The sequence below is a fragment of the Anomaloglossus baeobatrachus genome, chromosome 12 (assembly GCF_048569485.1).
Source record: "Anomaloglossus baeobatrachus isolate aAnoBae1 chromosome 12, aAnoBae1.hap1, whole genome shotgun sequence".
NCBI classification, from domain to species: Eukaryota; Metazoa; Chordata; class Amphibia; order Anura; family Aromobatidae; genus Anomaloglossus; species Anomaloglossus baeobatrachus.
The window spans coordinates 81,541,764-81,567,299 of record NC_134364.1 but is presented as its reverse complement, the minus strand read 5'-3'; the positions used below and the strand labels follow the sequence as shown (position 1 = coordinate 81,567,299).

The 25,536-nt window shown below is 50.6% G+C and overlaps 1 protein-coding gene across 2 annotated transcripts in view; it reads right to left on the bottom strand.

The window, feature by feature from the left end:
* G2E3 (G2/M-phase specific E3 ubiquitin protein ligase) overlaps nucleotides 1–25,536 on the bottom strand; it is a 196,808-nt gene that overhangs the window by 101,292 nt on the left and 69,980 nt on the right. For both annotated transcript variants that reach the window (XM_075330240.1, XM_075330239.1), the window contains exons 7-10: nucleotides 13,686–13,851; nucleotides 13,466–13,572; nucleotides 5,064–5,180; nucleotides 1,714–1,838 (exon numbers count right to left, since the gene is read on the bottom strand). In XM_075330240.1, the coding sequence (XP_075186355.1) occupies nucleotides 1,714–1,838; nucleotides 5,064–5,180; nucleotides 13,466–13,572; nucleotides 13,686–13,851 (515 nt within the window). The remainder of the gene's footprint in view (nucleotides 1–1,713; nucleotides 1,839–5,063; nucleotides 5,181–13,465; nucleotides 13,573–13,685; nucleotides 13,852–25,536) is intronic.

The window sequence follows — 25,536 nt, the reverse complement described above, 5'->3', positions numbered from 1 at the left end:
GGGGGAGGAAACCCTGCGCCTTCTCTTAGAAGCACGTGGTCTGGGATCAGATGATGAATCCTCCGTGAGCTCCGATGGACGGAGGTCAGAGGATAGGAGTCCTCTGTCAAGAGTATTAGAGGCACCCTGTGAGGGGGGCTGATGCATATTCATCAAAGTCCTGGACAAAATATACAGAGGTCCACAACCGGAGACCGGCTGTGGCTTACCAGACCGCTGAGCGCGGTGTTGTGTGCCCTCCAGATCCCGAAGCCCGGTCCCCCAGTCGCAGCACCTCAGCAGAGATGCAGAATGCTGGATGTCCCAGAGCAGAGTGAACTCTGCCTGAGAAGAGGGCGCTCCTATAAAAGAGCGGGAACTGGAGGGCTATAGAGACCTGCAGGGAAGGAGGGACGCCCCAGCAGTGGGGAGTGTCCCTCCCCTGTGTAGAACGGCCGCCGGGAGGAGCCGAACCTGTCCCTCTGCATGAGTGACATGCGAGGGCAGGAAAATGAAACTAGGCCTCCGGCGAAGCCGGGGCCTAAATTTAAGCGGCGAGGCCGACAAGCAGGCACCATCGGCGCGGTTCTCAGGCAAAAGCTAGAGAACCCACCGGAAAAGTTAAAACAATCACATACAGCATACTCTCCCCTTACAATAAAGAACCAGGACCCCCAACATAAACGTCTCAGGTACTTAGCTGCTGAGACGCAGGGCCATGTCCCTGGGGATGAGTGCTCCGGTCCAACAGAATCCTCAAGGGGCTGTGGATGGAGACCGGACTCCTGCCAGGCATGGAGACCGTGCTGGCTCCCACTTCAAGCTAGAGCCCAGAAGGGATGGTGAAGGAGCGCGGCATGTAAGGCTTCAGCCTTGTAAATCAACCTTAACAACACCGCCGACACAGTGGGGTGAGAAGGGACATGCCGGGAGTCCAGACATGGACCCGCTTTTCTTCAAACTCTTTCCAAAAGTCAAACAAATCAGATGAGAATGCATGTGTGGATGTATGACCTCCTGAACACAAAGCGATAAACTGGCTAGGACTGGCTACCAGGGGGTGTATAAGCTCAGAGGGAGGAGCTACACTTTTAGGTGTAGTACTTTGTGTGTCCTCCGGAGGCAGAAGCTAAACACCCATGGTCTGGGTCTCCCAAAGGAACGATAAAGAAAAGGCTACTTATGTATATAAAATTGCCACATCCTATTTTTGACAGCACGGTGGCTCATTGGGTAGCAGTACTGGGGTCCTGGGTTAAAATCCCACCATAATTTGCAAGGAGTTTATATGTTTTCCTTGATGCCTGCGTTCCCCCGGGCTGTCAGATTTCTTCCCAGACTCCAAACCCATACTGATAGGGAACAGTGTTGAGAAAAGTTCACAAATGGCTTCAATTTGAAGGGAACCTATGACATGATCCATATGTGCAATTTCTATAGAATCATACAATGTAGGTAGAGTTGGAAGAAACCTCAAGGGCCATCAGGTCCAACCCCCTGCGAGTGCAGGTTTCCTAAACCATCCCAGCTATAGTATCACTGTATTTGTGTAGGTGAATCCTCATTGCTGCAGGATTTTTCACAAGGTCTTCCATATTAGCTGAGTAACTAGTCAGAACAAGAGTCTACAGAATATTATACAATGTAGCAGGAGACAAGGCTTTTAAAAAGGCATTACTTTATGGCTATTTGTCATAGGGTTGCAGGAAAGGTTGTAGAGTGCTGTTGAGTTACCTGGAGAGCAGCTCATACTGCGACACTCTGCACATTCCCATGTGTGGCTCACACCCTCCACTGAAGAGCAGGCGACGTGCGTACCACTGGATCCACAGCACTGGCAGCGTACAACTTCCCACTTACTGTATGGAGCGGGGAGAAAAGGAAAAGTGGCCATGCACAGTGCTGACATCTCCTCTAACAGTGAGCGGCGCAATGTCTGCAGAAAGGCTGCTCTTCTGAGTGCTGTACATTTGCCTGATAAAAGCTTAAAAAGGGACTGTCCACCTCCCATTCCCCTCCGTCTGTCTTAGCCGCTGCTCACAAGCATAGTCGTAATTTATAACAGCCCATACTTCTAAGGCCTCTTGCACAAGTCCATGCAAAACACACACGTTTTGCACAGTCTGTGGTGTAGGTGCTTATGTTCAGCGTGTGCTGTCAGTGTGCTATCCCTGTGACATCCGCATAGCACACAGAGAGCATGAACTTCTATACTCACCTGTCTCTGGCGCTACTGTTGCTTCCAGGTCTGCGGTGGAGAGAAAATTCACGAGTGGGCCCGGAAGCAATGACAGCAGCAGCCCCACCAAAGACAGCAGCAGCAGCCCCACCAAAGACAGCAGCAGCAGCCCCACCAAAGACAGCAGCAGCAGCCCCACCAAAGACAGCAGCAGCAGCAGCCCCAAAGACAGCGGCAGCAGCAGCCCCAAAGACAGCGGCAGCAGCAGCCCCAAAGACAGCAGCAGCAGCAGCCCCAAAGACAGCGGCAGCAGCAGCCCCAAAGACAGCAGCAGCAGCAGCCCCAAAGACAGCAGCAGCAGCAGCCCCAAAGACAGCAGCAGCAGCAGCCCCAAAGACAGCAGCAGCAGCAGCCCCAAAGACAGCAGCAGCAGCAGCCCCAAAGACAGCAGCAGCAGCAGCCCCAAAGACAGCAGCAGCAGCAGCAGCCCCAAAGACAGCAGCAGCAGCAGCAGCCCCAAAGACAGCAGCAGCAGCAGCAGCCCCAAAGACAGCAGCAGCAGCAGCAGCCCCAAAGACAGCAGCAGCAGCAGCAGCCCCAAAGACAGCAGCAGCAGCAGCAGCCCCAAAGACAGCAGCAGCAGCAGCAGCCCCAAAGACAGCAGCAGCAGCAGCAGCCCCAAAGACAGCAGCAGCAGCAGCAGCCCCAAAGACAGCAGCAGCAGCAGCAGCCCCAAAGACAGCAGCAGCAGCAGCAGCCCCAAAGACAGCAGCAGCAGCAGCCCCAAAGACAGCAGCAGCAGCAGCCCCAAAGACAGCAGCAGCAGCAGCCCCAAAGACAGCAGCAGCAGCAGCCCCAAAGACAGCAGCAGCAGCAGCCCCAAAGACAGCAGCAGCAGCAGCCCCAAAGACAGCAGCAGCAGCAGCCCCAAAGACAGCAGCAGCAGCAGCCCCAAAGACAGCAGCAGCAGCAGCAGCCCCAAAGACAGCAGCAGCAGCAGCCCCAAAGACAGCAGCAGCAGCAGCCCCAAAGACAGCAGCAGCAGCAGCAGCCCCAAAGACAGCAGCAGCAGCAGCAGCCCCAAAGACAGCAGCAGCAGCAGCAGCCCCAAAGACAGCAGCAGCAGCAGCAGCCCCAAAGACAGCAGCAGCAGCAGCAGCCCCAAAGACAGCAGCAGCAGCAGCAGCCCCAAAGACAGCAGCAGCAGCAGCCCCAAAGACAGCAGCAGCAGCAGCCCCAAAGACAGCAGCAGCAGCAGCCCCAAAGACAGCAGCAGCAGCAGCCCCAAAGACAGCAGCAGCAGCAGCCCCAAAGACAGCAGCAGCAGCAGCCCCAAAGACAGCAGCAGCAGCAGCCCCAAAGACAGCAGCAGCAGCAGCCCCAAAGACAGCAGCAGCCCCAAAGACAGCAGCAGCCCCAAAGACAGCAGCAGCCCCAAAGACAGCAGCAGCAGCAGCCCCAAAGACAGCAGCAGCAGCAGCCCCAAAGACAGCAGCAGCAGCAGCCCCAAAGACAGCAGCAGCAGCAGCCCCAAAGACAGCAGCAGCAGCAGCCCCAAAGACAGCAGCAGCAGCAGCCCCAAAGACAGCAGCAGCAGCAGCCCCAAAGACAGCAGCAGCAGCCCCAAAGACAGCAGCAGCAGCCCCAAAGACAGCAGCAGCAGCCCCAAAGACAGCAGCAGCAGCCCCAAAGACAGCAGCAGCAGCAGCCGCCCCAAAGACAGCAGCAGCAGCAGCCGCCCCAAAGACAGCAGCAGCAGCCCCAAAGACAGCAGCAGCAGCCCCAAAGACAGCAGCAGCCGCCCCAAAGACAGCAGCAGCAGCAGCCGCCCCAAAGACAGCAGCAGCAGCAGCCCCAAAGACAGCAGCAGCAGCAGCCCCAAAGACAGCAGCAGCAGCAGCCCCAAAGACAGCAGCAGCCCCAAAGACAGCAGCAGCAGCAGCCCCAAAGACAGCAGCAGCAGCAGCCCCAAAGACAGCAGCAGCAGCAGCCCCAAAGACAGCAGCAGCAGCAGCCCCAAAGACAGCAGCAGCAGCCCCAAAGACAGTAGCAGCAGCCCCAAAGACAGCAGCAGCAGCAGCCCCAAAGACAGCAGCAGCAGCAGCCCCAAAGACAGCAGCAGCAGCAGCCCCAAAGACAGCAGCAGCAGCCCCAAAGACAGTAGCAGCAGCCCCAAAGACAGTAGCAGCAGCCCCAAAGACAGTAGCAGCAGCCCCAAAGACAGTAGCAGCAGCCCCAAAGACAGTAGCAGCAGCCCCAAAGACAGTAGCAGCAGCCCCAAAGACAGTAGCAGCAGCCCCAAAGACAGCAGCAGCAGCCCCAAAGACAGCAGCGCTGGAAACAGGTGAGTATAATCATTTTATTTCTTAGAAATGTGTTTTCTTTGGTACCTGTCAAACTGATGTCACATGGAGTACATCAGTGTGCGGGCCATGTGACATCCTTGTTACCGGAGAAAAACGGACATGTCGTCATGTGGAACACGCCACATGTCCGTGAGAAAACATGCAATTGTGTACAGACCCATTGATTTTAACGGGTCTACGTGTGTCCGTGTCTCCGGCATGTGTGAAAACGGAGGTCACACGTACCGGAGACAAGAACGTGTGAAGGAGGCCTAAGCCAGTGTCCAGCTGCCAGTCTCATGATTGAGTGCCCCATCTGATCCTCTACTCTACTGAGGTCTCGATTGTGGCAGACTCCACCATATCCCCTCAAGAATCTCTTAATCTAAAGCGAAGAAAAAAGTCAGATTGGACAGAATCCCACCTGGAAACAGTTAATTTTCCCCGAGACAAATGACTGGCAGGGCGATGTGGGCTTACACATATGCTTTCATGAGGCTATTGGCACACGGTGTGGACGGCCCACCTATATTCTTACATACAATCACAAGAAGACTCACCTCTCCGGCATATTATAATTCCGACCTTTCTCGCAAAGGCATTTCTCAACATCACAATGCTGATGTCGCACCAAAAGCTCCTGGAAAGCGTTTTCTTCTAGCTCCCATGATGCATCTCTGCACATAAAGAAAACATGAATAAGAGCTATATTAATATTCAATATCTCCAGCACCATCAGTCACAAGAAGGCTCAGCCAGAGGCTTCATGTGCACATACGGCGCAATGCAATAATTCCTCAGATCGCAGCACGCGCCAGTGACCCTGCAGAACCGGTCACTCCTGGCTAGTGAGACCACAGCGGTGGTCGGTCTCCTAGGCAATGAGCTGGAACCAACATAAACCAATAAATATCTTAAAAACGGCTGCGCACTTTAATAAAAAGTAAATTGCAAAAGTGCCCCCCCCCCCACAAACATTATCAGAGAATATTCATTGATGAAGATGAGAATGTAAAAAACTTAGACAGGAGAGATGGCCGACTCATACACATTTTTAATTTGTGAGGAAGCTACCACCATAGTTGTCTGGCATCACCCCATTCTTCTTGAGAATAAAAGAATCAAGCATGTTAATGCCGATCCTCGTCTCCACCAACATTATGCTGTGGTGGAGAGGTCAGAGACCTGATACACATCAGATGGTGGCGGTTTTGGCTAAGTAGCTAAAAGGCAAAATTCGAAAACTGGGCAACAAAAATGAAAACAACATCTATAGAATGGGAAGAATAGAACTAAGCAACAACATGTGTGAAAAGAAGGGAATTTTGTTACTTACCGTAAATTCCTTTTCTTCTAGCTCTTATTGGGAGACCCAGACGATTGGGGTATAGCTACTGCCCTCTGGAGGCCACACAAAGCACTACATCAAAAGTGCAAGGCCCCTCCCCCTCTGGCTATACCCCCCCCGTGATATCACGGGTTCTCCAGTTTTAGTGCCAAAGCAAGAAGGAGGAAGCCAATAACTGGTTTAAACAAATTAACTCCGAATAACATCGGAGAACTGAAAAACCGTTCAACATGAACAACATGTGTACCCGCAAACAACAAAAAAACATCCCGAAGGACAACAGGGCGGGTGCTGGGTCTCCCAATAAGAGCTAGAAGAAAAGGAATTTACGGTAAGTAACAAAATTCCCTTCTTCTTCAGCGCTCTATTGGGAGACCCAGACGATTGGGACGTCCAAAAGCTGTCCCTGGGTGGGTAAAGAAATACCTCATGTTAGAGCTGCAAAACAGCCCTCCCCTACGGGGGTGTCACTGCCGCCTGCAGGACTCTTCTACCTAAGCTGGCATCCGCCGAAGCATAGGTATGCACCTGATAATGCTTGGTGAAAGTGTGCAGACTGGACCAGGTAGCTGCCTGGCACACCTGTTGAGCCGAAGCCTGGTGACGAAATGCCCAGGACGCACCCACGGCTCTGGTTGAGTGGGCTTTTAGCCCTGAAGGAACCGGAAGCCCCGCAGAACGGTAGGCCTCTAGAATTGGTTCTTTGATCCATCGAGCCAGGGTGGCTTTAGAAGCCTGCAACCCCTTGCGCGGACCAGCGACAAGGACAAAAAGTGCATCGGCACGGCGCATGGGCGCCGTGCGGGAAATGTAGATTCTGAGTGCTCTCACCAGATCTAGCAAACGTAAGTCCTTTTCATACCGGTGAACCGGATGAGGACAAAAGGAAGGCAAGGATATATCCTGATTAAGATGAAACGAGGATACGACCTTAGGGAGAAACTCCGGAATGGGGCGCAGCACTACCTTGTCCTGGTGGAACACCAGGAAGGGAGCCTTGGATGACAGAGCTGCCAGCTCCGACACTCGCCGAAGCGATGTGATCGCAACAAGAAACGCCACTTTCTGTGACAGGCGAGAAAAGGAAACTTCCTTCAGAGGCTCGAAAGGCGGCTTCTGGAGAGCAACTAGTACCCTGTTCAGATCCCATGGATCTAACGGCCGCCTGTACGGGGGCACAATATGACAGACCCCCTGCAGGAACGTGCGCACCTTAGGAAGACGTGCTAGACGCTTCTGAAAAAACACGGATAGTGCCGAAACTTGCCCTTTAAGGGAGCTGAGCGACAAGCCCTTTTCTAACCCCGATTGCAGGAAGGAAAGAAACTTGGGCAATGCAAATGGCCAGGGAGACACTCCCTGAGCAGAGCACCAGGATAAGAAAATCTTCCACGTTCTGTGGTAGATCTTAGCCGAATTCGACTTTCTAGCTTGTCTCATTGTGGCAACGACTCCTTGAGATAATCCTGCAGATGCTAGGATCCAGGACTCAATGGCCACACAGTCAGGTTCAGGGCCGCAGAATTCTGATGGAAAAACGGCCCTTGGGACAGTAAGTCTGGTCGGTCTGGCAGTGACCACGGTCGACCGATCGTGAGATGCCACAGATCCGGATACCACGACCTCCTCGGCCAGTCTGGAGCGACGAGTATGATGCGGCTGCACTCGGATCTGATCTTGCGTAGCACTCTGGGCAAGAGCGCCAGAGGCGGAAACACGTATGGGAGCTGAAACTGCGACCAATCTTACACCAAGGCGTCTGCCGCCAGAGCTCTTTGATCGCGCGACCTCGCCATGAATGCCGGGACCTTGTTGTTGTGCCGGGATGCCATTAGGTCGACGTCCGGCACTCCCCAGCGGCGACAGATTTCCTGAAACACGTCCGGGTGAAGGGACCATTCCCCTGCGTCCATGCCCTGGCGACTGAGGAAGTCTGCTTCCCAGTTTTCTACGCCTGGGATGTGAACCGCGGATATGGTGGATGCTCTGTCCTCCACCCACATTAGAATGCGCCGGACTTCTTGGAAGGCTTGCCGACTGCGCGTCCCTCCTTGGTGGTTGATGTATGCCACCGCTGTGGAGTTGTCCGATTGGATTCGGATCTGCTTTCCTTCCAGCCACTGTTGGAAGGCCAGTAGAGCAAGATACACTGCTCTGATCTCCAGAACATTGATCTGAAGGGTGGACTCCTGCGGAGTCCACGTCCCCTGAGCCCTGTGGTGGAGAAATACCGCTCCCCACCCTGACAGACTCGCATCTGTCGTGACTACTGCCCAGGATGGGGGCAGGAAGGATCTTCCCTGAGACAATGAGGTGGGAAGGAGCCACCATTGTAGGGAGTCCTTGGCCGTCTGGGAAAGCGAGACTTTCCTGTCCAGTGACGTTGACTTCCCGTCCCATTGGCGGAGAATGTCCCATTGAAGTGGGCGCAGATGAAATTGCGCAAAGGGAACTGCTTCCATGGCTGCCACCATCTTCCCTAGGAAATGCATGAGGCGCCGCAAGGGATGCAACTGGCCCTGCAGAAGAGATTGCACCCCTGTCTGTAGTGACCGCTGCTTGTTCAGCGGAAGCTTCACTATCGCTGCTAGAGTATGAAACTCCATGCCAAGATACGTTAGTGATTGAGTCGGTGATAGGATCGACTTTGGAAAGTTGATGATCCATCCGAAAGACTGTAGGGTCTCCAGCGTAGCATTCAGGCTGTGCTGACATGCCTCTTGAGAGGGAGCTTTGACCAATAAATCGTCTAGGTAAGGGATCACCGAGTGTCCCTGAGAGTGCAAGACTGCTACCACCGCCGCCATGACCTTGGTGAAGACCCGTGGGGCTGTCGCCAGACCAAATGGCAGAGCTACGAACTGAAAATGGTCGTCTTCTATCACAAAACGTAGAAAACGTTGATGTTCTGTAGCAATTGGCACGTGGAGATAAGCATCTTTGATGTCTATTGAGGCAAGGAAGTCTCCTCTGGACATTGAGGCAATGACAGAACGCAGGGTTTCCATCCGGAACTTCCTGGCGTGCACATGTTTGTTGAGCCGTTTTAGGTCCAGAACAGGACGGAACGAGCCGTCCTTTTTTGGAACCACAAAGAGATTGGAGTAAAACCCTTGCCCTTGTTCCTGAGGAGGGACTGGGATCACCACTCCTTCCGCTCTTAGGGAGTCCACCGCCTGCAGCAGAGCATCTGCTCGGTCTGGATGTGGGGAGGTTCTGAAGAACCGAGCTGGAGGACGAGAATTGAACTCGATTCTGTACCCGCGAGACAAAATGTCCGTCACCCACCGGTCTTTGACCTGTGACATCCAAATGCCGGAAAAGCGGGAGAGCCTGCCCCCGACCGGCGATGCGGAGGGAGGGGGCTGGAAGTCATGAGGTAGCCGCTTTGGAAGCGGTACCTCCATTTGCTTTCTTGGGGCGCGTGTGAGCCCGCCACGAATCTGAGTTTCTTTGCGTCCTCTGAGTCCCTTTGGACGAGGTAAATGGTGTCTTGCCCGAACCTCGAAAGGACTGAAACCTCTGCTGCCACTTTTTCTGCTGAGGTTTGGTTGTTCTGGGTTGTGGTAAAGAGGAGTCTTTACCCTTGGACTGCTTAATGATATCAGCCAATGGCTCGCCAAACAGTCTATCTCTAGATAAAGGCAAACTGGTTAAACATTTTTTGGAACCAGCATCTGCTTTCCAGTCCTTTAACCACAAGGCTCTGCGCAAAACTACCGAATTGGCGGACGCCATTGAGGTGCGACTGGTAGATTCTAGGACCGCATTGATAGCGTAAGACGCAAACGCCGACATCTGCGTGGTAAGATGCGCCACTTGCGGCACTGCTGGATGTATGATAGCATCCACTTTTGCTAAGCCAGCTGAAATAGCCTGGAGTGCCCATACGGCTGCGAATGCCGGAGCAAACGACGCGCCGATAGCTTCATAGACAGATTTTAACCAAAGGTCCATCTGTCTGTCATTGGCATCTTTAAGTGAAGCGCCATCCTCCACTGCAACTATGGACCTAGCTGCGAGTTTGGAAATCGGGGGGTCCACCTTTGGACACTGTGTCCAGCGCTTGACCACCTCAGGGGGGAAAGGGAAACGCGTATCTTTAGATCGTTTAGAGAAACGCCTTTCTGGGTGAGCGTCGTGCTTCTGGATTGATTCTCTGAAGTCAGAGTGATCCAAGAAAGCACTCAATTTACGCTTGGGATAAAGGAAACGAAACTTCTCCTGCTCTGCCGCTGCCTCTTCTGCTGAAGGGGCTGGGGGAGAAATATCCAACAGCCTATTGATGGCTGAGATAAGGTCGTTTACCATGGCGTCCCCATCAGGGGTATCCAGGTTGAGAGGGGTTCCAGGAATGGATTCCTGATCACTCTCATCAGACACATCACAGGGAGACTGATTGCGCTGAGACCCTGAGCAATGTGATGACGTCGAGGGTCTTTCCCAGCGAGCTCGCTTAGGGTGGCTGGGGCTATCATCTGAGTCATAATCCTCGGCCTGTGAAGCCGGGGACCCCCCTGTGGGCTGGATTAATTCCAAGTGAGGGGGACCTGAGGACAGAGGCCTCGCCGTGCCCAAAGACTGAGCCCCATGCATAGATTGCAAGGTTTCAAGGATTTTTGCCATAGACAGAGACATATTATCGGCAAAAACTGCAAAGTCTGTCCCTGTCACCGGGGCAGGACTTACAGGCGTCTCAGCCTGGGTCACTCTCCCTCCTGACTCCGGCTGGCGAAGCAGCACCGGGTCGGAGCATTGCACACAATGGGAGCCTGCTGGTAGATTAGCCCCACATGCAGCACACGCAGTACACACAGCCCTGGCCTTGGCAGCCTTGCGTTTTGAGGATGGCATGTTGCTGCTTCCACAGAGTGATCTGGGAGATGCAGCCAGAAGCGACCTCACAGTGCAAGAAAAACAATATCTATATATCTGTACACAGTACACCGATACACCGTGAGGCACTAGAGGGACCAGCACAGAAAAATCGCTTACCGCCCGCTTAAAAAGCGGGTGTGTGGTCGCCAGATAGCCCCTAGTCCAGGTCTCCCAGAGCCTTGCGTCCTTCCTCCAGCCAGACTGCATGTAATGGCTGCCGGCGTCCTGAGAGGAAGGGGGGCGGGCCCTGGGCGTTCCTGGCTAAGAGCGGGAAGCCTGCTTCCCTCTGTGCCTAGTGTGAGGGCTGGAGCATGTAAATCAGGCTCCAGCCCTCGTCGCTGCTAGCGAACAGCGTCTCTCCCCTACCCTGAATGACAGGGTGGGGGCGGGAACGAATCGGAGCTGCCGGCGTCCTAGGCCCAAAAAGCCGGGAACTCAATTTATAACCGCCGCCGCCGTAAAAGCGCGGACGGCGGATCCCCGGCGCACCACAAGTCACAGCAGCGCCGCCCGGTCCAGAGGGGGTCGGCGCTGCGTTCCCATACACAAACAATCCCCCAGTAATCTGTAGGGACACTAGCTCCAACGTTGCGGTCCCCGGCGCACTACAACACCCAGCCAGCCCGGAGTGTGTCTGTGCCTGCCGGGGACACAGAGTACCTGTATGATGCAGGGCCTGTCCCTGATCGTACTCCTGCTCCGAATCCATCAGGTTCTAATGGGTCTGTGGATGGAGCCCGGCGTCAGAGCTGAGAGGCCGGCAGGATCCCACTTCCACAGAGCCCCTCAGGGGGATGTGGAAGGAAAACAGCATGTGGGGCTCCAGCCCTGTACCAGCAATAGGTACCTCAACCTTACAACACCATCCAGGGGTGAGAAGGGAGCATGCTTGGGACACTATATGTGTCCTCTTTTCTTCCATCCGAAATAGTCAGCAGCTACTGCTGACTAAAATCTGTGGAGCCATGCGTGGAATGTCTGACCTCCTTCGCACACAAAGCTAAAACTGGAGAACCCGTGATATCACGGGGGGGGGTATAGCCAGAGGGGGAGGGGCCTTGCACTTTTGATGTAGTGCTTTGTGTGGCCTCCAGAGGGCAGTAGCTATACCCCAATCGTCTGGGTCTCCCAATAGAGCGCTGAAGAAAGACTTGGTATGTTAATAGATCACAGACTGCACATGAGTCAACAGTGTGACGCAGCAGCAAAAAAGGGGAAACAGTTCTGAGATCTATGAACAGAAAAATAGTGTCTAGATCTCTACAGAGAAGAGCGACCAGGATAGTCAGTGGACTACAAGTTATGTCCTATGAGGAACGTGAATGTATCTGTGAATGTATAGCTTGCAGAAAAGAAGGCTGAGATTTAATAACCATCTACAAATATCGGAATGGTTTCTCTGTGCATTCAAAATGGCATCAATAAAATGCACCTGTGTTTCTTGTCTATAACATATGCCTGCCCATACCATAACCCCAATGCCACCATGTGCCACTCGATTCACAACATTGCAATCAGTTAACCATTCACCCACACGACGCCAGGCGATCCATACCTGGTGAGCCATGTCCGATCTACCTCCTGATGTTCTATACCTGAATTCTGAACCTGATGCCTGAACTTCCGAATCTGTATGCCAATGATCGGCGTCTCTCCTGATGACATGTACTTTTTCCGGTTTTCCAATTCCTGTGTAAGTTAAGTATGTCCTGCCTGTCCTGTCAGTGACCGTACCCCTGTCCTTCTGTCACCTAGCTCTGCTCAGCTGCCATACTCCCAGGCACTACCCTATGGAGTGGCACCTGCCCTCTACAGGCAGCTAAGCCCATCTTGACCATCAAAGCTTTGGTGAATACCGGATAGGCACTTAGTTAAAGAGAACCAACCACCAGAATTTTGTGATATGAAGTAAAGGCAGTGCCATACAGGTAGTAAGATGCTGAATTCAAGCATATCTGTTGTAGAAAGATCAGATACTTTCAGAAATGCACTGCACTTTGATTGACGGGTGCAACGGAGGTGGGCCTTTGTGGATCAGGTTCTCTCTGTTTATTCCTCCTCTGGCGTCCTCCTGGGTTGTCCCCTTTTCTTTACCTGAATATCGTGCTGCCATTGCAGTTGTTGATGGAGCGTGCACATTGTTACAGTAATTCTGTCTTCATTATAATGGCGCCGGAGTCAGTGTATGTGTGCACCGCGATCTCCAGCGCTATTTTATTGAAGATTTAGTATCTTATTGCCAGTATAGCACTGCCTTTACCTAAAAAAAAAAAAAAAAAATAGCAAAATCCTGGTGGTTGGTCCTCTTTGATGACTAAATCTTTCATGGACATTTTTCTAATGGGTGAGTAAAAGTCAGGATATCTATATATCTATCTATATATAATTGCCTTATTCTGTCTGTCTTGCTCCAAAATGACGTCATTACAGTGACAACTGTTGCCACACCACGCGCGCTAAAGAGCCTGAGACCAATGGCTCAGCTAACTGAACAGCCCAAACTACGGGCCGACAGGACAACGCCCGCCACTTTTCCCCGCACCCACACGGAGCCCTGACTCCCCCGGTGAGTGCTACACCCCTGGGAGCCAAAACGGATAACACACGGAGAACACATGTGAGCCATAAACACGGCTCACTGAGGGCAATATGCACCTTTGACACGTCCATGAAAAACGTGCGTGGTTTTTGACGGACGTGTAAAAGAGGCCTAAACAAAAGGCAATCCCTACACACCTCTCTGGAATATGGATTCCCATGTGCAGCATCTCCTTCTGGAACTTGTCTCTATTATTGCACACGGTACACCGGAAGAAAAACAATCCAGCGCTCAGAGCTTGACGCTGAAAGAAGACAAAAAACACAACGTGGAAGAGGGAGAAAGAGTTTTCCAAACTGGTATAAAGGATTGGGGAAATAAAAGGGTGTACATTTGTAAGAGTTAACGGTGCATTACCTGTAGGCATTCTCTGTGGTACCAGGATGTCTTGCAGCAAGGTCCTCGTATTACATGGTAAGAAGGGACATGGTCAATGCTCTCCAGGCAAACTGTGCACGAAGAAGACTCCTTACTCTGTGTGGAGAGGGGCGTCTGTACCGGTCGATGCTCCCAGCAATAAGACCTTCAAGAGAGTCAATAAGGGATAGATACCTCTGCACAGAAAACAGCCGGAATATAGGTGCAACGATAACAGATTCCCACTAATAGGAGTTTATGGGAGGAGATTGATAGGGATTGGTATGTCGCACTGCTCCCACGTATATATCGGATAGATGTCTGAATGAGTAGTATTTTATTCTGTGAAAGGCAAGTTGATGCATTACTGGAGCAAACAGATATGTTCCTCACGACTGACATACTAAAGGTCACATGGGCATCAATTGTTTGCATATGTCTTGGCGCTTACAGAGTGCTGCTATATCCTTTTGTGTATTGTGTACTTTTAGCCGTTAGCACCTGTTCACACTTGCTATGTTTGGAGATGCAAGTATTTTTTGCAGTATATATTGGGGGTGTAGACCACCTGCTACCGTGATTTTCCAAAAATGAGCCCTCCCCCGAAAATAAGCCCTAGTCCTGGATCAATAATGAAGTGTCTGTGCAGCTAAAAAAGTTAGATACTGCAGGACACTTCATTATACACAGCGGCACCCGGCAATCACACTCACCCGACACTGAGCGGCAGGACCTGCAGTGATCACACACCCACACAATCGGATCGCATACACACACACCAGATCTCACCCACCCACACCTCATCCAGCGACACCGATCTCTTCTCACTGGGAAAATCCTGAGAGGCAGTGCGGCGATGCGATGCGTGTGTGTGCCTGCGATCGGCTGTGTGTGCCTGCGATCGGCTGTGTGTGCCTGCGATCGGCTGTGTGTGCCTGCGATCGGATGTGTGTATCTGATCGGCTGTGTGTGCCTGTGATTGGCTGTGTGTATCTGTGATTGGCTGTGTGTATCTGTGATTGGCTGTGTGTACCTGCGATCTGCTGTGTGTGATCTGCTGTGTATAGCTGTGATCTGCTGTGTGTGTGTGTGTGTGAGTGAGAGATCTGCTGTGTGTGTGATCTGCTGTGTGTGTCTGGGATCTTCTGTGTAAGTCAGGGTGTCAGCTAGCAGTAGGACGGCGTGCAGCACCGACCGGAGATCACCGGAGGCCCTGGGAGCCACGCAGACGTCCTGGTCTGGAGAGTATGAGTCTCCTGGGAAGTGTGGGGGGGGGGGGGGGGGCTGTCTGCTTTTTTGGGGGGTAAACTTACACTCAACCGGGTTTCTCCAAGAATAAGACCTCCTCCAAAAATTTTTTTGGGGGGCAAAAAAAAAAATATAAGACTGTCTTATTTTTGGAAAAACACGGTATTCTGATTCCACTGTCCACCAGCCAGAGGGTGGATTTAATAAGTGCCAGATCCTGTCTGCCAATATATTTGTAAGCTTTTAGTCCAGGAGAGGTATGTGTGCCGCCCCCGTGCCAGCAGCCGCCGCTGCTCGGATCCGGACATTCAGGGGTGGTGGCTCGAGGGTCTCCGGACACGCCGAATAAATGGGGGGACGTAGATGACGGGCTGGGCCGTAATAAGTTCGTGACGCCACCCACGGTGTGTGGTGAGGTGGGACACCACCGCTGCTGTTGTAGGGCACCCGGGGGAGATGTTGTGCAGAAAGTAGTTAACCCCTCCATGGGCAGGGACGGTGGCCCCATGACCCGATGGCTCTGGTGCAGGGGGAATGACGAGCGCAGAGGGTGCTGGTGTACTCACTGTTAGGAAAACACACAAGTCTCTGGCAAACCAAGGTAGTGGTGGCCGGTGCCGGTTGTGTTCGGGATCCCCCACCCGGCTGGTGGTCTCTATCCTTTTCCTGCACTGCTTCAGTAAAAAAGACTTCCTTGTATGAAACGTAGGAGTCCGCTCCCGGCTGGATGCGGCCTAAGGAGCCGTGCCCGCAGACGCTGGCCCGTGGGATCTATGGGCCTTGGCGGTGACCTCTTATCCCTAATCGGTGGGCTGTTGTCTTCTATGAGGGACTTTGGGTGGGACAGGATCTCTAGTCCTGGCCTCAATCGGTTAATTAACCAGTTCCAGTAGATTCTGGTTCCTGGTTTCAGGGTCCGAGTACCCCCCCTTTGTGTTACGGTTTCCGGGTCGGTTCCCCGTGTCGGTACCAGCAGGCTCCTACCCTGGCCCGATCCACCTCGGTTCTGCCAAGCAGTTTTCCTGTCTCCTGCTGACGGAGACCACCGTCTGCCTCCTAGCCAAGGCACCAGGGCTCCTACCCTGGTACCTGTCAGTTTGCTTCAGGCCTGACACACAGGCCTGACCTCCACCACTGAACTCTCAGACTGATCTGCTCCTTTTCCCGCCCCGGGCTGTCTAGACCCCTGCGTGGGCGTGCACCAACCGCCTGGCCATGCCCACTGGTGTGTCTAACTGTCCCTAAGGGGGGGTGACTAGGGTTTAATGGTTGGCTGTGTGTTTCCTAATGAGGGAAAGGTGTAATGCGGGGGCCTATTTTTGACTACCTGGTTTTGCCAGGGCGTCACATATGACTCTGAGATAGAGTGCTATAAAGGAAGGTCACCTTGGCGCGGTGGATGGGCATACATGAATTAGCCAGTTCTTGTACTAACAAACTTCATTTTTGTAAGTACATAGCCTTATGCAGTTTATATTTCATATATTCTATGTTTGCATTTGTCTTGGCACTTTCAGAGTGCTGCTGTATCCTTTTGTGTAGCTTTAGCAGCTAGCACCCGTTCACACTTGTCGTGTTTGGGAGATACAATTTTTTGGTTCTCTGTTTAATTATGATGCCCATGTGAACAATTGTATGTCAGTCATGAGTAAGGGATCAGTTTGATACAGAAATGGGCTGACGTTTCTTTTATTAAATAAAGTACTACTTATTCTGAAAGCGTTAGCAGTACACCTCTATCCAATATGCAGCGGGAGCAGTGCGGCACACCGATCCCTATCATTTTCCTGCCATCAACTCCTATTGACTAATGGACCACATTAAATCTGGTCACTATAGCAGAAGCCTGATCAAGATCCTAAACAGAACATCGCAAGGTGACAACGATCACAAAATAAGAGCCACCAGCCAGTTAAAATGGCTGCCTGCCCCATGAAGTGCTTCACACGCGTTACCCATTTACGACAAGTAGATTCCCACTAATGGCTTCATCTGACAAGCCGCTAATATTGTGCAGTCAACACGCAAATGACAGGAAAAGGCACAAGTCACTGATAACGGGGAAAACCAAAACAATTTTTAAGCTTTGTTTATTATTGGATAAAGGAAAGGCAGGCCCAATTTTTTCATTACAAAAAAAAAATGTTCATATGATAAAGAAAATGGGGATAATCAAATAATAGGGTGTGAAGAATGGTGCGAGATACCGGATTGTGACGACTGTGACAATGGTAAGTTTAAAAAAAAGGCACAGTCTCAGTGAGGGTAGGCACATCCCATCACTGGTCATACCATGGAGATAAAAGGTGGTGCACTGTTTACTACACCAGGACACGGTGTGTGTAATAGTATATAGCTTTAGCTCTACATATCTATATATAGATAAATCTCTCTATTGGATTTTTCAGATTATAAGATGCACTTTTCCACCCAAAAATTTGGAAGGAAAATGAGGGGTGCGTTTAAAATCCGAATGTAGCTTACCAAAGGGTGGTGATTGAGAGGGGTCACAGGAGGCAGGGGCTCTGTGCTGTGGCCGGCGAAATACAAGCCATTCTGACGATGTCAGTGGTAAGGACTTCAAATAATGGCACCCAGAGTCCGCGCATGCGCAGATGGAGCTCTTGGCTCAAGAACTCCATCTGCGCACGCACTGCCTCCAGGCGCCATTTGTTTGAAGCCCTCACCGCCAACATCTTCAGAATAACCCGTGCCTCACCACCCCCTCACAGAACAGAGCCAGCACGGGGCAGAGCCAGCAGAAAACAGAGGCGGCACGGGGCAAGGCAGAGGCGGCACGGGGAAAGGCAGAGGCGGCACAGGGAAAGGCAGAGGCGGCACGGGGAAAGGCAGAGGCGGCACGGGGAAAGGCAGAGGCGGCACGGGGAAAGGCAGAGGCGGCACGGGGAAAGGCAGAGGCGGCACGGGGAAAGGCAGAGGCGGCACGGGGAAAGGCAGAGGCAGCACGGGGAATGGCAGAGGCAGAGCCAGGACAGAACAGAGCAGCCCAGAGCAAAGCCAGCACGGAGAAAGAGCCTGCAGCCCCAGCGCAGTGGTAAGACACCGCCGGATTATAAAACAGACCCCATGTATTTTTTTAACCCTCTGAATTTGTGGCGAGTCTTATAATCCAGTGCGTCTTATAAAACGAAAAATACGGTGTGTTTATAGTATATAGATAGAGAGAGACAGAGACATTGGATGTTAGTGCCATTTGCTACTAGACAAAAGGGGGAGACTGAATAAAGGACACAAGCTTGCAACAAAGGGAATCTGTCACGCGTTTTAGGCTGCCTAAGACATAGGTACCACGAGTCACAGCCTGCACAATGGCACCTAAATATGTTTTTCTCTCTAACGCTCCGTGTGTACATCAGGGAAGACCTCTCAATCAACAAAAGCAATGCTGGAAGAGTCTTGTGTATTTCTAAGTTCCTATTAATACTCATTGCAGAGGTACAGGTAAGGCTGGAGTCACATTTGTGAGAGACTCGCGCGAGTCTCGCATCACCCGGCACAGCCGCACACTCTCCAAACACGGGCATCTCAGCTGCATAGAGATACATGCGGCCAACCTGCTCCTGTCAGCAGTGTGTGCGGCCGTGCCGGGTGATGTGAAGCGAGACTCATGCAAGTCTCTCGCAAATGTGACTTCGGCCTTAGATGCGGGGTTGAGGGTGGCTGGGACCTCCAATTAGGATTCTGGTGATCAGATTTTTTTTTTTTTTTAACTTCATTTTATTAACAATTTCAAACATGGTACAACTGACATTTGCCATATAAAGACAGCTCAGTATATAGATAGTAATATTTAAATATAACAATGAACAGTCATATAAAGTCCATAATATCTTTATCAGTTAAGAGAGAACAATGTTATTATCCATACTTCTTATCGTTTGCATATATATCTAATTTTATATTGAGCATAAGAACAGCTGTATCAGCATGACCATATTTTGAAAACAAGATAGAAAGAGGAAGAGAAAAAGGAAGAAAGAAAGAACAACAGCCACATTGCATTATTATACCTCAATATATCATTAGACAGTGTTTCATATCCCAACGTCTAACGGGAACCACCATTATCCGCATAATCTCCCTCAAACCTCCGCAAGTGTGTCTGGAGAAGAATTCCACAAACCCCAGATTTTGTTAAATTTTCCCGGGCACCCCCTATTATAATATACCACCCGCTCATAGACTATGGTTGCATTGACTAGTTTAACCCAGGACCGCACAGTTGGATTCGAATCCCCCATCCACATCAGAGCTATTAATTTCCTAGCCAGAAACAATGCCTCTCTGAGGAATATTGTCATGTAATGATCCCAGGACTCTTCCTCCACCACCCCAAACAGGCATATCAAAGGGTCACACAAAACAGGAATCGACACAATCGATGTCAGCAGAGATGTCACTCCCCACCAGTACGAAGATATATTGGGACAGCTCCAAATCATATGTATGAAATTTGCCCCTGAGAGATGACACCTCGGGCACTCCGATGTACGAGAACGGCCCATACTAAATAATCGAGTTGGAGTAAGGTATGCCTGGTGGACAATGTAGCATTGAATCAACCTATTATTAACCGAAGGGGATACCGCAGTCGGAGATTCCAATATCTCTTCCCATTCCTCTCCATGTAGAGAGGGAATTAGAGATTTCCATCTATCCTGGGCTGGCAAAGGGTCCGACTCCACCCCCACTGACAACAGGTAAGTATATATAGCTGAGATGAGGCCTCGAGGTCCTTGTGATTTTAGAATACCTATCATAGGAAGTGATGATATCAATTTCCTCACTCCAATTTTCTGTTTGTGGGATTGAATCGCTGTGCGAATCTGCAGGTATCTAAAAAACTGTGATCTTGGAACATTATATTCAATCTGGACTTGTTCAAAGGACTTGAAGGTTGTGGTTCCCGGGACAAAAAGATCACCTAATGCACTGACGCTGTGAGTGGCCCAGAATTGCGCCGAGGGGTGATCTCTCAGAGTATGGAAGTGGCTATTCCCCCATAATGGGAGTTCCGCCACCACCCCTTCGAAGTGTACCACCCTCTTGGCTTGTCGCCAGACTAATCTTGCCAACCTGAGGAGGGGTAACTGCCGTGGTGTTCTCAGTCTGATTCGAGAAAACCCACTAAACAATCAGTCCCAGCCGTGTGTGCCAAGTGACTCAGAGTTTGGCAGCTGACATCCAGGCATCCAAGTCTCTAGTGCCCTAAGCTGTCCCGCGAGGTAGTAGAGGAAGAACTCCGGTAAAGCCATCCCTCCCAGTCTTTTGGATCTCTGTAAAATGGATAACCGAAGTTTGGGTCTGGATTTCCCCCATATGAAAGAAGTAGTAAGAGAGTTCAACATTGAGAAGAAGGATTTGGATACTGATACTGCACTATGTTGTAGTGTATAACTAAGCTTTGGAAGTAATATCATTTTGATTAAATTTATTTTGCCAACCACTGACAGGGGTAGCTTGCTCCACAAGTTATATTTAAGTTTAACGTGCTCCAGAAGTGGTGTTATACTCGTCTGCAGGTCTAGTGTATGGTCTTTCTGTATGTGTATTCCCAGGTATTTAAAGCTAGTTACCACTTGGAAAGGTGACCTACCCTCCATTGAAATTCCAGACCCATGCATTAATGGCATCAAAGCCGACTTATCCCAGTTGATGTGTAGTCCCGAAAACTCCCCAAATGTATCTATAGTGTCTATAACCACCGGTAGAGTCTCTTGCACTCGATCTAAGAAGACAACCATGTCATCCGCATACAATCCTATTTGATCTGTTCGGTCGGCTATAGTGATTCCAGTGATCTGTGGATGAGAGCGGATTCTAATTGCCAAAGCTTCAATAACTAGTGCAAACAATGCTGGAGACAGAGGGCATCCCTGTCTTGTGCCCCGATTCAATGAGAAGGGTGTAGACATAGCACCATTGACTAATATCCTGGCTGTCGGGGACCTATACAACACATGAATCCAGTTACTGAATTTAGGCCCAAAAGCGAATCTCTGGAGGCAGGCAAATAAAAATGGCCATTCTACCGAGTCAAATGCCTTGGCCGCGTCCAGCTAGGCCAAGGCCCACTCGTTCTCCTGGACCAGTGTGCTATATTGCACTATGGACTGGACCCGTCTTATATTTATAGAGGTGTTTTTCCCAGGCATAAATCCGGTTTGATCTGGGTGAACTATACTGAATATGACTGAATTAAGCCTGGACGCCAGTATTTTGGTAAAGATCTTGTAATCCATATTAACTAGGGATATAGGACGGTATGAACCACAGTCTAGTGGATCTTTACCCTCCTTCCTCAGCACAACTATATGTGCTTCGTACAAGGAAGCAGGTAGAGAGTCGCCGGCTGAAAAATGTGAGAAAACCTCTAAAAGAATCGGGGCCAATACGTCACAATATTTACTATAGAATTCTATGGGAAGGCCATCTGGACCCAGGGATTTCCCCCTAGCCATATCCGAGATGGCAGTAATCACTTCATCCAGTGTGATGTCCGCCTCCAGAGAATCCCGTTGTGATCCACTCAAAGTGGGAAACTCCAAATCCGACAAATATGTCACACAACTTTGAACTCCATGAGGATTTCTAGATGTGTATAGGGTTTTATAGTATTCACAAAAGCACTCTAAAATATCTTCAGGGGATGTAGCTATTGAGCCATCCATCCTCCGTATACCCAATATTGTATTTGAAGTGTTGTGTTGCCTAACCATATATGCCAATAATTTACTGGATTGATTTCCAAGCTCAAAATATGATTGTCGGGTAAAGAACAATTTGCGTTTGGACTTTGTCTCAGAATGCTGCATATATAACCTATATGATTGCATCCAGGCCGCCCTATTTCCATCGGTTGGGGCCGATATATATATTGCCTCTGAGTCCCTAAGTCTCCCCTCTACTATATCATCCTCAGTTTTAGTAACTCTTTTAAGATATGTTATGGTTGAAGACAAACACCCTCTAAGGTAGGCTTTAAGGGTGTCCCACACCAAGTTAATATTCCAGGGTTTAGGGTGGGCTTCCAGGAAATCCTCTATTTGGGTCAGAGTTCTATCACTTTGATCTATTAGTTTCAGCCAAAAGGGGTTTAACCTCCAAAAGGGTTTACCAACACCTTGGTTAGTCTTCATAGTAAGAATCACTGGGCTGTGATCTGATATGCCCCTGACCCTGTGTACCACGTCATCCACCCAGGTTGCGATATTGCTCGACCCAAAAATATAATCTAGTCGGGACAGCGTGCGTCTAGTAGAAGAATGACATGTATATTCTCGGGTGTTAGGATGCCGGAGTCGCCAAAGGTCAATCCACCCACCTCCCTCCGCGCATTGCTGCAAATCAGTCAAGTGTGTGGCCGAATGTTGTCCCCCTCTATCCATCCGAAACCTGTCCTGCTCCTCATTCATCACAAGAATAAAATCCCCCATACATAACACATACGCATCTGGATAATTGAGGGCAAAGCTCATTGCTTGTTTAAGAATGGAGATGCGAGCTGGCGGGGGGTTGTAAATACATAACAGCACATAATCTCTAGAGTTTATAGACTCATAAAAACACAAAATCGCCCCTCCAGGTCACGCCTCACCACCTTCACTTCCCAACGGATATGTCTATGGACCAATAGAGAGACACCCCTTGAGTAGCTGGTGTGGAATGCATGTGCCGACCATTGTACCCACGGTTTGTTTACTAGTCTGGCTGTGTCCCGTGTGAGGTGAGTCTCTACCAGTACCACCAGTTGGGCCTTGACTTGCTTAATTTGGGAGAATACCTTAATACGTTTTTTGGGCGATTTAAGGCCTCTGACATTCCAGGTCATAAATATTAGCTCTGACCCCATATCACATAGATCTTTTTATAGAACCAGGATCCCAGGTATAAGACGCTTTCTGCCCTGCAATTAAGTGTGGTTAACCCTCCAACAGTAATAAGCTTGTCCCTGCAAAGAAATAAAGTTAATGCAATTGCAGCTGTAAACATATAGAACCAATATCGAACTTCAGGACCTTTCCGATAAGTCCTGTAAAACATTTCAAACATCAATGGGGATACCACCACTGAATACAGTGTCCTGGTATAGGTGGTATAAGGGTGCACAAGATAGGGCTCCCATTTCACAAGAACCAATTCCCGGCCAATTCCTCCATCACTCGAGGCACGGGGAAGTCCCATCTGTCTTCAAAGGGGGCTTCAAGCAACCATGGGAGAAGAGGGTCGCCAGGGGGCACAGAAAATGTCACCTAGGAAAGTAATCTCATGGCTTCTGCCCCTTAGGTTTCGGGTGTACCTGTAGCCAGTCCTCAGCCTCAGCAGGTGTAGTAAAAAAACAGAGGCGACCCTTCATGCACTATGCGGAGCCGGGCAAGGTACAGCATAGAGTAGATGATGTTCTGCTCCCTTAATTTCTTCTTCACCTCCATGAAGTGGGCTCTCAGTTTCTGGAGGTCCACCGAAAAGTACGGAAAGATCGAGAGCGCAGCATTATTGAACTTGAGTGGGCTCTTCTGTCGGGCCAGACGGCATGCTGTGTCTCTATCTCTGTAGTTGAGCATCTTTGCTAAAAAGGGACGTGGTGGCGCGCCTGGAATAGGAGGCCTCGTTGGAACGCTGTGCGCCCTCTCCACCGCAAATGTCGAGGAGAACTCATCTCCGAGATTACATTTCAGCCACTCCTCCAGGAATTGTTCCGGATGCTGACCTTCCGAGCGCTCTGGCAGTCCTATGATTCGTATATTGTTTCGACGCATGCGGTTCTCCAGATCGTCTGCTTTCTGGCGCCATGCATTTGCCGATCCGGCCATTGTGGTCATTTTTGTTTTGAGTGTTACAGTTTGAACCTCAAGTTCAGACACTCGCGTCTCGACTTCCGCTGTTCGGGCCCTCAAAGATTGCATGTCCTGACGCAGAAGGCCCACCTCTGAATATACCTGCTCAATTTTCCCCGTGAGGGAGCTGTTGCTTGTAGAAATTGCTTGTAGAAGCTGTTCATACACCTGCCTCAGGGTTAAATCATCTTTATCCTCTGACCCGTCATCCAATAGTGCCTGACCTTTTGGGGTGGCATTTCTCTTGGCTTTAGGGGCATCTGCCTGACCACCCCTTGCGAACTCCTTAAGTTTGTCAATAGCTCCACTTTGTTTAGGGGGACTCATTGATACACTGGGGATTTGCTGATTCTGCACCCCTCTCTTATCGTGCCCCCGTGCGTCTGAATCTGTGCCTTTATAATGTATATTTAGTAATATGTCTGTCTCCACTTCCTCACCACGTCCAGAGAGCCGGAAAACAGCCACTTATATGGTGGATAATAAGAATGAAGGGAGTCCCAGGGCAGCACAGCACTCAGGGTGTATTTATCAGGATGATGCAGGCCTGCGCAGTGTGGGGACTTCAATATGTGTCACTTATTTGTTTTCATGTGTCAGGAAAAATCTGCAGGGCCCGTTTTTCAAGGCACACACTCCAGACCCTCCAGCACTCTATGGGTTAAAGTCTTCCACACTGCAGCCGGCCCCCTAATGTGCTGCACACTGACTGCCAGTTACACAGCTAAGGCTACTTTCTCACATCCGGTTTGAGCAGTGCGGCTCAATCCGGCTGTGAAACCTATGCAACGGATGCGGCGAAAACACCGCATCCTTTGCATAAGTTTTTACATGCGGCCGGTCCGTTTTTTTCCGGTTGCGGCACGCTACTGAGCATGCGCAGTGGGAAAAACCATATGCGGCGGCCGGATGCGGTTTTTTCCGCATCGCGCTGCATCCATAGGCATGCATTGAAAATGCGCCGCAGCGGCCGTATGCGGCGCGATGCGGTTTTTTTTTGCCGGAGCAAAAAACGTTGCAGGGAACGTTCTATCTGGCCGCCGCATCGGCTAAATCTGCCGCATGCGGCCAAAACCGGACCGAACGCAAGCCCCTGCGGCACAATACGGCACTAATGTAAATCTATGCAAAAAAAAAACGCAACCGGCGTTACAAAAGCCGGTTGCGTTTTTTCTGCAGAACGCCGTATTGTGCCGCAGAGCAAAATCCGGATGTGTGAAAGTAGCCTTGGGGAGAATTAACTTCCCTGTGCTCACCACTCCTGGGTCTTCACCTCTGGCCATAAATCTGTCACTCCTCACTGCTCTCCGGAGTCATGCTCTGCTGCTCACTGTGGAAATGCAGGCTGTAGGGAAGATGGCTGCTGCTCCACACTCTCCAGCTTCAGGAGATCCAGCAACGCCGTGCAGGAGTCAGGGAATAGCTCCAGTGGGAATCGGCAGCCTCCAGATGGTGTCTCCTGTCACAGCAGCAGGTCAGTGAGTAAATGGATCAGGTAACCGGGTGTAAATGGCCAGGATAAGATCAGGATTATAGGAGCTCTCTTCCCATGCGTCCTCTCTGGTCGGCTACATCGCCCCGCCCCCCTGGTGATCAGATATTTGTCACTTATCTGGTAGTTACATGACAAACATCTACAGTGGAAATCTATCAGATCCCGGATCTTACTAATGCTCCACATCAATTTGTTTAGCAATTTTCGTAAATTATTTTTCCAGTGAAAGGACATGGTGAATGGCAGAAGA